Source organism: Ornithorhynchus anatinus, chromosome 4 (genome assembly GCF_004115215.2).
Source record: "Ornithorhynchus anatinus isolate Pmale09 chromosome 4, mOrnAna1.pri.v4, whole genome shotgun sequence".
Lineage (NCBI taxonomy): Eukaryota > Metazoa > Chordata > Mammalia > Monotremata > Ornithorhynchidae > Ornithorhynchus > Ornithorhynchus anatinus.
In genome coordinates this window covers 89,117,223-89,129,581 of record NC_041731.1, presented here as the reverse complement: position 1 = coordinate 89,129,581, position 12,359 = coordinate 89,117,223, and the positions used below count along the sequence as shown (strand labels likewise).

Sequence of the window (12,359 nt, the reverse complement as noted above, 5' to 3'; positions counted from 1 at the left end):
GAACTGTAATTCAATGATTCTCAGTCATAGTTATTGTTCCTAAGGAATTAAACCTAAAGATGAAAAGAGTAAATTCTCCTGTTCTTAGCAAGAATGTTAGCAGGTCATTGTAATCCATCAATGGTATTTATTAATAATAATTAATAATGCTGGTATTTGTTAAGCACTTACTATGTGCCACATACTGTTCTAAGTACTGGGGTAGATACAAGGTAATCAGGTTGTCCCACGTGGAGCTCACAGTCTTTATCCCCATTTTACAGATGAGATAACTGAGGCACAGAGAAGTTAAGTGGCTTGCCCAAGGTCACACAGCAGACAAGTGGCAGAGCCGGGATTAGAACGCATATCCTCTGCGTCCCAAGCCCATGCTCTTTCCATTAAGCTATGCTGCTTCTCATTCTTACTGAATGTTTACTCAGTGCAGAGTACTGAAGTGTGTGGAAGAATACAGTATAACAGAGTTGCAGTCACGTTCCCTGCCCACAATAAGCCTACGGTCTAGAGGGGAGACAGGTGTGAATATAAATAATTTATAATATACAATTTAAAGATATGTACATAAGTACATATATTGGAGAAGCAGCATGGTCTAGTGGAGAGAGCACTGGCCTGGAAATCAGAAGGATTTGGGTTCTAATTCTGGCTCCATCAATCGTCTGCTGTGGGACCTCTAGCAAGTCACTTCACTTCTCTGCGCCTCAGTTACCTCAACTGCGAAATGGGGATTGAGATTGTGAGCCTGGAAGGGGAGCAGGGACTATGTCCCACCCGATTTGCTTGCATTCCCACCCCCTCCCACCAGTGCTTAGGTATAGTGCCTGGCACATAGTATGCACCGTGCAGATACCGCAATTATTAAGTGCTGTGGGGCTGAGGGTTGGGCTAATATCAAACACCTACATTTGTACTAGGAGTTTTTGACCAGTCAAAACCCAGCATAGAAGGGAGAGGTCAATTACAGGAATTTATGGGACAAACATCAAGGGGATCAAAAAGAAATCTAGCCCTCCACCCTCCCCCATTGCTTTGCTCCGAAATTCCCCTTTGCTGACTCTCTGTGATCCACAGCCAGCATTGTACCCTCCTCCTCCACCCTTTCCCTGCACTGAATTGATGCTTTTGTTTGTAGTTTTCAGCTAGTAATCCTGATGACTGGCTTTCAGATCTCTGATTTTGTTGTTGGAGTGTATTGGAACTCAATAGTTATACGTTAATGCTAGTCTTTGCATCCTATTCTGCTGTAAGATGATACTCTACATGTCTAAAATAATTTTTGTTTTTCATTCTGTCTAGCATCGATCAGCATATGATGCTCTTCCGAGCTCCACCATAGTTTCCATGGCTTGCTGTGCTAGTGGAAGTACTAGGGGCTATGATGAATTAGTACCTCATCAGGTGGGTTTGTTGCTTTTAAAAGGAGAATTCCATAGGAAGCTCCTTTGATGTGTCTGCATTTCTAAAGTGCAGTTTAACATTATTTTTCCAGAGCAAACAATTGTGGGGTTATCTGAAGGCAATACAAATACTTCTCTAATACCTTGCAGATTTCTGTAGTTTCTGAAGAACGGTTTTATACCAAGTGGAACCCAGCAGCTACTCTATCAAACCCATCTGAAGTTAATCTCCAGACTGGAATTATAGCAGGAAGACGTGCCATAAATAAGCTGCACCAAGAACTTGGAGCTAAAGGTTTTATTCAGGCAAGACTGTAAAGCTTTTTGTGGCTTCTCAAAGATTCCCTCCACACACACACATTTTGCCCATCAATCTACTTTTTTTTTCATAGGTTTATGTGGATCAGGTTGATGAAGACATAGTAGCAGTGACGAGACACTGTCCTAGCTCTCACCAGTCCGTAGTGGCCGTGTCTCGCACTGCTTTTAGAAACCCCAAGACTTCTGCTTACAGCAAAGAAGTGCCGCAGATGTGCATCCCAGGTAAATTCTAAATTTGGACTGAAATTTTACCATTAAATGAATGTTTCCTGATGTAGTTAGCATCACCTCAGGTTTTTCACATCTCAGATGAATGTGGTATGATATGTATTTCCTACGTAATATCTGTTGTTTCTTTGGTACTTTGATATTCATTCGTTATCTATGTAGTGCTTTCTGTGTGCAGAGCTCTGTATTAAGTACTTGAGAGAGTACAAAAGAGTATAGCAGAATTGTTAGACACATTTCCTGCCCCCAAGGACCTTAATGGTGCTTCTCTTCCATCATGAATGTTTTTAACTGATGAAAAATTTGGAACATAAGAAATTGTGAATTTTTTTTTCCAAAGAACCCACTGGAAGGTAGTTCTAGAAACATTCCCAGCCTCTGAGTTTTCATGGTGCAGAGAGTTTTCAAAGTGAATTTTTTCACAGCCTAGTAATAATCAAAAGAGTAAGAATAATAATAATTGTGGAATTCCTTACTACGCTTACTCTGTGCCAAGCACTGCATTACTAAGAAGCACTGAAGTACTAAGAAGTATACACAGATCAGACACAGTCCCTATCCCAGATGGGACTAAAAGGGAGAACACATCTCCCCACTCCTCAAAAACCTCCGGGGGTTGCCATAAAAGCAGTCAGTCACCTTGTTGCATCATGTGAAATGTAATTTTAAAGTGCCATTTTGCAACTGCTCACTGCACTCTCTGGAATAATAATAATAATGATGATGGTATTTGTTAAGCATTTACTATGTGCCAGGCACTGTTCTAAGCACTGGTGGGAGGAGATGCAAGGTCATCAGGTTGTCCCATGTGGGGCTCACAGTCTTAATCCCCATTTTACAGATGAGGAACTAAGGCACATGGAAGTTAAGTGATTTGCCCAAAGCCACACAGCTGACAAGTGGCGGAGCTGGAATTAGAACCCATGACCTCTGACTCCCAAACCCAGGCTCTTTCCACCGAGCCATGCTGCTTCTCTCGGAATCCAGACTGTTTCTCTAGTGGGGTCTGATTCTCATATATTGTTCCCTCCCAAGTGCTTAGTACAGTCTGCTGCACATCATAAAAGCTCAATAAATACCATTGATCCCTGGTCCCCCTACACTTGCTCCAGATGCTTTGTGTTTTCCTTCCCAAGTCCAGCTGAGCACGGACACTCCTTCTAAGCCTCGGAACTCAGATGTAGGAACCACCCTACCTACCCCGTCCCCTCCTACCTCACCTCACTACTCTCCTACTACAACCCAGCCCACACACTTCGCTCCTCTAATGCTAACCTTCTCACTATTCTACGATCTCATCTATCTTGCCTCCGACTTCTCGCTTAAATCCTGCCTCTGGCCTGGAATGCCCTCCTTCCTCATATCCTAAAGACAGTTACTCTTCCCCCCGCCCCCTTCAAAGCCTTATTGAAGGCACATCTCCTCCAAGAGGCCTTCCCTGATTAAGCCCTACTTTCCTCTTCTACTCCCTCAGCATCACCTTGACTTGCTTCCTTTATAATAATAGTAATAATAATAATTTTGGTATTTAATAAGCGCTTTCTACGTGCCAGGCATTGTATTAAGCTCTGGCTTCATCGCCTCCCCCCCCAGCCCCGCAGGACTTTTGTACATATTTGTAATTTTATTTATTTATATTAGCGTTTGTCTCTCCCTCTAGACTGTAAGCTTATTGTAGGCAGGGAGTGTGTCTGTTATATTGTTATACTGTACTCTCCCAACCACTTAGTACAGTGCTGTGCACACAGTAAACACTCAGTAAATATGATTGACTTGTCCCCTACTATCTTCACTGATTTCCTACTACAACCCAGCCTGCACACTTTGCTCCTCTAACCCCAACCTACTCACTGTACCTCAGTCTCATCTATCTCACTGGTGACCCCTTACCCACATATTCCATCTGGCCTGAAACTCCCTCTTCATATACAACAGAACAACACTTTCCCAACTTCAAGCCTTATTAAAATTACATCTCCAGGAGACTTTCCCTAAGCCTTCATTTCTCCTACTTCCTCTCTCTTCTGAGTTAGCTATGCATTTGGACCTGTACCCTATAAACACTTGATATTCACCCCGCCCTTGGCCCCTAGGGCTTGCTTGCTTATCCATAATTTATTTTAATGTTCATCTACCCTTTTAGAATGTAAACTCCTTATGGGCAGGGAGCATGTCTACCAACTTGTTGCTCTGCACACAGTAAGTGCTCAATAAATACCATTCAGTGATGGATCTGCAAAGGAGGAAACTGAGGTACAAAGGATATAGGTGACTTGCCCAAGCTCACACAGCGGGAATGTGGAGGAGTCACGTTTAGAACCCAGATCTTCTGAATCCCATGTCTGTGCTTTTGTGACTAGCCACACTGCTTCATTTCACCCTATCATAGGGCATGGGTGCAAACTATTTTTTACCCATCATAACATTTTTGAAACATTAATTTTTAAAACTGCACTAATATCCTTTTTTTTCTTTTGAAAACTGTGACTGTATTGGGCCATTTCTCATTAACGGTAGCCACTTTGAATGGTCATCATACAAAACTAGATAGGCCCTGTGCGGGCCACTTTTCAGTGTGAGCTTTTGTAGTTTACACTAGGACAGTAAATCCCTCTTCATAGTCTAATTCCTATGGCTTAAAATCAAGAGCTTTCAACTTTTTATTGTTAGAATGTACAGGTTTTGAATTAGCAGATAAAATATTTTCCAGGTAAAATTGAAGAAGTAGTTCTTGAGGCCAGAACTGTTGAAAGAAATGTTGGTTCCTACGTAAAGGATGCAAAATCCATCAATGGAATGCCCGACATCACAGTAGAAATTAGAGAACACATCCAGGTACTTATAACCTCTTTCAGTTAATAGATCTGATATCTTAATGTCATAAGGGGATGGGTTTTCTAACAAATTTAAATGCTTTCTTTTTTAAGCTTAATGAAAGTAAAATTGTAAAACAAGCTGGAGTTGCCACAAAAGGTCTTCATGAATATGTCCAAGAAATAGAATTTGAAAATTTGACCCCAGGAAGTGTTATTATATTTCGGTAGGTCATATTTATTTGTAAATTGTTATTGTTCTGTCACTAATTGTTGGTTTAAACATTGTAGTTCACTCCGTTGCTTTAAGTTGCTTCTAAGTGCTAAAAACTAGGATTTTTTAATTTTTACATTTTCAGAGTAAGCCTTGATCCACACGCACAAGTGGCTGTTGGAATACTTCGGAATCACCTGACACAATTCAGTCCTAATTTTAAAATTGGAAGCCTTCCTGTTGACAATTCAGATCCTATATTAAAAATTCCTTTTGCTTCGTAAGTATCCATTGTATTTACAGAGAATTTTCTAGCTAAATTCTGGTGAATTTGAAAAAATATACTAATAACTAACTTTTAAAGAAGCCATTGGCTTGGTGCTAACAAAATGTTGACTGCACCAGAGATGCCAACTTCTCATTTTGACCATGGATTATAAGTGAGGGGCAAGGACCAGGAGGGGACAGGCTTAAAAGAGCTAATAAATCTAAGGCTATATTGTTTACTATTACCAAGAAATTAAAGATGAGAGTAAGTAAAGTAGATGGGGTGTGGTTTGGGATAAACAGTGACCAGTTTTGAGCAAATACTCTTTGGCTCATCATCTCGCCACTTAGCTTGGCCTACAAACTGGGTATGCATTAGTGAGTGTGAGAAGGGTAGAACATGGGCCTGGGAGTCAGAAGGACCTGGGTTCTGGTCCTGGCTCTGCCATTTGTCTGCTGTTTGACCTTGGCCAAGTCACTTCTCTGGGCCTCAGTTACCTCATCTGTATAGTAATAAGGATGTACATCATAATAAAAACACATCTCCAAAAGTCCTTCCCCAGTTAAGCCCTCATTTCCTCTTCTCCCACTTCCTGCTGCCTCATCCTTGCCCTTAGATTTGCACCCTTTATTTATCACTTCCTCAATCTTACAGCACTTGGGTACATATCCATAATTTATCTCCTGCTCCAGACTTTAAGCTCGTTGTTTGGCAGGGAACATGACTACCAACTCTGTTATATTGTACTCTCCCAAACGTGTAATAGTGCTCTGCATTCATTCATTCAGTCATATTTATTGAGTGCTTACTGTGTGCAGAGCGCTGTACTAAGCACTTGGGAGAGTACAATACAACAGTAAACAAACACATGCCCTGTCCACAGTGAGCTTACAATCTGTGGAGGGGAGACAGACATCAAACAAATAAGTAAATTCCTGATATGTACATAAGTGTTGTGGGGCTGGGAGCGGAGAAGAACCAGGGGAGCAAGTCAGGTTAACGCAGAAAGGAGTATGAGATGAGGAAAGGAGAGGCTTAATTTGGGAAGGCCTCTTAGAGGAGATGTTCCTTCAATAAATCTTTGGGAGGGGCGGGAAAGAGTAATTGTCGGATTTGAGGAGGGAAGGCATTCCAGGCCAGAGGCAGCATGTGGGCTAAGGGTCAGCTGCAATGACTTGTTCATTCCAAACACTTAGTACAGTGCTCGGCACATACTAAGCGCTCAATAAATACTATTGAATGAAAAGATAGGTGAGATCAAGGCACAGTGAGAAGGTTAGCATTAGAGGAGTGAAGTGTGTGCTGGGTTGTAGAGGAGAGTAATGAGGTGAGGAAGGAAGGGGGCAAGGTGGTGAAGTGTTTTAAAGCCAATGGTGAGAAGTTTTTGTTTGATGCGGAGATGGATGGGAAACCACTGAAGTTTTTTGAGAAGCAGAATAACATGTCCTGAATGGTTTTATAGGAAAATGATCCAGACAACAGAGTGAAGTATGGTTCGGAATGGGGAGAGACAGGAGGCTGGGAGGTCAACAAGGAGGCTGATGAAGTAATCCAGGTGGAATAGGATGAGTGATTGTATTAAGTAAGCACTCAATAAATATGATTGATTGCTTGTAATAGAAGGTGAGCAAGATTAGGAAGGAGGTGAAGATCTGATTGAGCACCTAAAAGTCAATATTAAGAATTTTGTCCTCAATGCAGAAATCAATGGGCAACCATTGGAGATTATTGAGGAGTGAAGAGATGCACATGGTACTTTTTTAGAAGTTGTAATAGTATTTATTAAGCACTTAACTGTGTACAGAACACTAAATGAACTAAGAACTGGGAAAGATGTAGGAAAATGATCTAGTCAGAAGAGGGAAGTGTGGACCGGAAACTAGCTGATGCTTATAATCAAGGTAGGATATGACAAATGCTTGCACCAGTATATTGGCAATTTGGATGAAAAGGAAAGTGCAGATTCTGGAGATGTTATGTAATAATATTGGTATTTGTTAAGCGCTTACTATGTGCAGAGCACTGTTCTAAGCTCTGGGGTAGATACAGGGTAATCAGGTTATCCCACGAGAGGCTCACAGTTAATCCCCATTTTACAGATGAGGTAACTGAGGCATAGAGAAGTTAAGTGACTTGCCCACAGTCACACAGCTGACAAGTGACAGATCCGGGATTCGAACCCATCACCTCTGACTCCCAAGCCTGGACTCTTGCCACTGAACCACGTTATAATTGAGGTTTTAAGGTTCAGTTTATTTTCCAAGTTTCTGAGCAGATGTCCAATAGAATCGTGCTATTTAAAGAGCAAAATGCAGTGGTCTCACAGATATTCCCTCATGAAATTAATTGAGAGATACGAATGGTCAATGGCAGTATAAATGAAATATTAAAAAGTAACCTAGATTCTAAGTTACCTTTTATATTCAAGGATTTGTATAGCTTTATAGTGTAGCTAATCAGTTATTTTGTTTTTTGTCTACATTTAGTATTTCATCTAAATTAACTTTAGCTGACCTAAATCAATTACTCTACCGATGTGAGTCAGAAGAACAAGAAGATGGTGGAGGATGTTATGATGTACCAAACTGGTCACCCCTCAAATATGGGGGCCTTCAAGGTAAGTTAACTCAAGGGCACATGGTTTTATTTTGGATTTGTTTTGTTTTCTTTTTAATTTCCAGCATGGAAGGAAGGAATAAAACTACTCAACTCTTCCTTAAAAAGCATTCAAAAATTTTTACTAAATTCCTATTATTTCCTCTGATTAAATGGCTATTTCCTTTTCAAATCCATTGATAAACAGGATGTTCCAACTGTGAATCCAAAAGTATTTCTAGTGTCAAAAATGCAAATACTAGATGGTTTAAAAAAACTCCAATGGGAAGCAGGTACTTGACTACTGGCTGTACAAATAGGTGCTAAATAAAGATTATTACCTATAAAATGTCCAAAGATGAAGTTATCTATGCAGCTAGAGAATATTTTTCCTGAAATTTCTCCAAGTAATTTAATTTTAAATATCCCTGTCTTTATGATTATTATTTTTAGACCATTTATGTTCAGCGTTGATGGAACCACATTCCCTACTCTCCCACTTAAAACAAAATAGAGTTAAATAAACCATGATTGATATCAATGTCTGACATTCAGTTTCCCTTTTAAAAAGTGGAAAGTTTGACTAAGTTTTCACACTTAAAAGGTGGAAGAAGTTTTAATAACTCCTTTTTCAATAACAAATTGTATTCTGTGATTCTAAAAAGGTAAGCCGCAAAAGGCAAGATCATTAGAGTTGACCATGAGCCTCAGGTAAAATGTGGCAATTACCAGTTGAAGCCACAAAGTAAAGAACAGTTTCAATAACTGGGTATTACAGTTGCATATCCATCTCTTCAGAAGCAGCAAGGCATAGTGGATAGAGCACTGGCCTGAGAGTCAGCAGGTCATGGGTTCTAATCCGGGCCATTTGTCTGCTGTGTGACTTTGGGCAAGTCATTTCAATTCTCTGGGCTTCAGTTACCTCATTTGTAAAATGGGGATCGAGCCTGTGAGTCCCATGCGGGATGGGGACTGTGTCCAACCTGATAAACTTGTATCTATCCCAAAGCTTAGTACAGTGCCTGGCCCACAGTAAGTGCTTAACAAATATCGTGATTATTATTATTATTTACCTTTGGGAAATGATCCTAGGAATGCCACTTTCTATAGAGAGAAATGTTTCTATATGTAAACAGACTGCTGCTTCAGGTTCTGAAAATTAGAATCATGTATTATTTGATAGTTAATTTAATGAATTCTAGGATCTTGGTAACAGGCTTGAATTTTACACGTGATGACAGCTATCTCCCAATTGCTCTTCACAGAATATTGCTCAATAAGTACCATTGATTTGAGTGATTGATTGATTGTTATGAAAGCCTAAAAGCTACTGTTAAGTTCATTTAATGTATCCACCTCTGCACAGTTGATAAATCTTAGGGAGGAAGAATCGAGGTTGAGAAAGTAGTTCTTTTGTAATTAGCACACTCAGCAGGAGGAAGTTAGGAACTGAGATAAATAAATAGTCAAGCCAAAGACAGCAGAGAGTCAAACACCTTCTGACTAATAGTAAATTTGTTTAACTGGTGAACTAGTTGGACTCTCGCTATAAACGTCATTAATCAGGTGGAGCTGAGGCTGGTAATGCTCCCTTTATTTTGTGGTACAGAAAGTTTATTCTGCAATAAAACATATTAACTTTGCAGTAGTTGCCCATATCACACTAGACGGTAAGCAGTTCCAACAAATACAACATACACACAGTGGATTGGCCATTTTGCGCCATGGTAATCAAGGGAAACCCTTCGAGACGATCCATTAAACGAGTAGTTTATAGCAGCTCCTGAATGATCGTCTTCAAGAGTTGAAATTACTAAATGTTCCCATCTTCCAACCAGGGGGTGGTGCCGGGTGAGAGGGAGGTGGGATTTTCTTCTGGAGCTGGACTTCTGCCATAGTGGCAGGTGGCAACCGAGACTGTCCTGGAACGTATGGGGATTATGTGACTGACATTTGCTAGTTATTTGATGCTATGACACCAGCCTGGCATCCCCCCTCCCCATGCATCCCCAGCGGACGGTCCGCTCCCCAGCATGCCAAAGACTCCATTCCCCTTGCCCTTGCCAGAGCAGCCCCTCTGGTCGCAGAGGGACGGCAGTCCCAGGGGTGGGCATGTTCCCTGCTATGAGACCTCTTCCCTGTGCTGACCCCCGTGGCTAGGGCCGGGGGACGGAGTCTCTGACGCATGGTTTACCCTAGAGCTGACCCCAGTCCGGGCTGCCGCAGACAGGGCTCTCCGAACCGGGTGCTGAGAGCGGCCACTGCCAACCCCCAGTATCACACCCATGTTACCGTTCCCCTGTCTGATGCCTTGGCAGCCACACCGAACATGTTTTGGGCAAGGAATGTGTCTGTTTATTGTTAATTGTTTATCGTTATAGTGTACTCTCCTAAGTGCTTGGTACAGTGCTGTACACACAGTAAGCACTCAATAAATATGACCGAATAAATGAAACACTGGAGGCAAAGGGAAGAAGGGAAAAATCGAAGTGGCTCCTCCAAGGGTCAAGGTGCAAAATGGGACAGAGTGGCCTCTGCAGGAGGGGTTGTACATGCAGGGAGAAGACTGTCTACCAAGGGGTGCACAAGTATGGTTTCCCCCACTGGACCCGGGTCGTCCATAAAGTGAAGCTCTGTCCTGGCTCCTTGGGAGGGAGATCATGCTCACTTGGGGCATTTCTTTCCGGATTCCCCTGGCCCCTGGGACTGCCATCCCTCTGTGACCAGAGGGGCTGCCCCGGCAAGGGCAGGAGGAACGGAGTCTCTGGCATGCTGGGGAGCGGACCGTCCATTGGGAATGCATGGGGAGGGGGGATGCCAGGCTGGTGTCATAGCATCAAATGACTAGCAAATGTCAGTCGCATAAGAGATGGCACCCTTCTACTAGGGATTAGTGGATTTGCTAGGACACCCAGATGCATTCATAATCCAAACAAATGCCTCTTATGCAAATCCCAGCCCTGTCATAGCCCCCCTGTAAAACTCTTTGCTATCAGAAATTATTTCTACCAACTCTTACTATAGCCTCCGAACCACTTACTACAGGGCTTTGAACATAGTCAGCACTCAATAAGTACTACTGATTGATTTATACTGCACTTAACAGTAACTCTTATGCCCTGTCAGCGTTAGGCATGTCCAGTTTACCACAGTAAACTGCATCCTCATATGGATAAACATTGTCGTAATTGTTGAAACATGCTATTGATTTTGTCTGTCTCCCCCGATTAGACTGTAAGCCCGTCAATGGGCAGGGATTGCCTCTATTTGTTGCCAAATTGTACATTCCAAGTGCTTAGTACAGTGCTCTGCACATAGTAAGCGCTCAATAAATACTATTGAATGAGTGGCCTGTGGAAAGAGCACAGGCTTGGGAGTCAGAAGACATAGGTTCTAAACCTGGTTCTGTCACTTGTCTGCTGTGTGACCTTGGGCAAATCACTTAACTTCTCTGTACCTCAGTTACCTCATCTATAAAATGGGGATTAAAAATGTGAGCCCCATGTGGGACAACCTGATTACCTTGTATCTACCCCAATGCTTAGAATAGTGCTCGGCACATAGTAAATGCTTAACAAATACCATTATTATTATTATTATTGAAAAGTTCCTTTGGTTTTACAGGATTAATGTCAGTAATGGCTGAAATTAGGCCAAAGAATGACTTGGGACATCCTTTTTGCAATAATTTGCGATCTGGAGATTGGATGATTGATTATGTCAGTAATCGACTGATTTCGCGCTCAGGATCTATTGCTGAAGTAAGTGGAAACATTCCAAGCTACGTGTGTGCCCTCATCTGTCTGGGGAGCAGGAAGGGAAGGGGGTGCTAGACCAATTTTTTTCTTTTGATATCAGAGAAAAGTGTACCTTGTTGATATTATGCTGTTCAATTGTGGGTTTGTTAACCCCTTACAATTTATCCAGCATGGAAACTTGAACAGTGCCCAGCACTTAGAACAGTACCTCGCACATACTAAACACTTAACAAATCACATCATTATTATTATTACCATAAATCAACTCTTTATTTGTTCTTCTAACAGGTTGGTAAATGGTTCCAAGCTATGTTCTTCTATCTAAAGCAGATTCCACGTTACCTTATCCCTTGTTATTTTGATGCTATATTAATTGGTGCGTACACCACTCTTCTGGATATAGCCTGGAAGCAGATGTCAAGGTATATGCAAGAAATATAGAGTAAATTGTGAATATGTTTCTAAAGTACTAATGAACAACTCTATGCACAGTAAAAAATAGAATCATTCAGGTTTTTGATGATGACTAAATGATTTAAGGGAAGATGGAAATCTATAACATTTTAATGATTTACATGAGTATTTCAGCACCTACTCTCTGCAGAGCACTCTAATAGGCTTCTTGGGAAATATAAAAGAAACAGTCCCTGCCTAAGAAGAGTTTACAGTCCTATGAGGAAGACGAGCATACACAAATTAAGGAATATGCAATAATTAAAAGAATATGAGAATAGGTACAAGTAATATACAAATGGATGAAACATC

The 12,359-nt window shown here is 41.4% G+C and overlaps 1 protein-coding gene across 3 annotated transcripts in view; it reads left to right on the top strand.

Moving 5' to 3' along the window:
* Positions 1 to 12,359, top strand: part of AGL (amylo-alpha-1, 6-glucosidase, 4-alpha-glucanotransferase) — a 61,154-nt gene that overhangs the window by 31,347 nt on the left and 17,448 nt on the right. For all 3 annotated transcript variants that reach the window (XM_029062914.1, XM_029062916.1, XM_029062915.2), the window contains exons 15-23: positions 1,297 to 1,398; positions 1,548 to 1,703; positions 1,790 to 1,940; positions 4,657 to 4,781; positions 4,874 to 4,986; positions 5,119 to 5,253; positions 7,728 to 7,858; positions 11,461 to 11,597; positions 11,883 to 12,016. In XM_029062914.1, the coding sequence (XP_028918747.1) occupies positions 1,297 to 1,398; positions 1,548 to 1,703; positions 1,790 to 1,940; positions 4,657 to 4,781; positions 4,874 to 4,986; positions 5,119 to 5,253; positions 7,728 to 7,858; positions 11,461 to 11,597; positions 11,883 to 12,016 (1,184 nt within the window). The remainder of the gene's footprint in view (positions 1 to 1,296; positions 1,399 to 1,547; positions 1,704 to 1,789; positions 1,941 to 4,656; positions 4,782 to 4,873; positions 4,987 to 5,118; positions 5,254 to 7,727; positions 7,859 to 11,460; positions 11,598 to 11,882; positions 12,017 to 12,359) is intronic.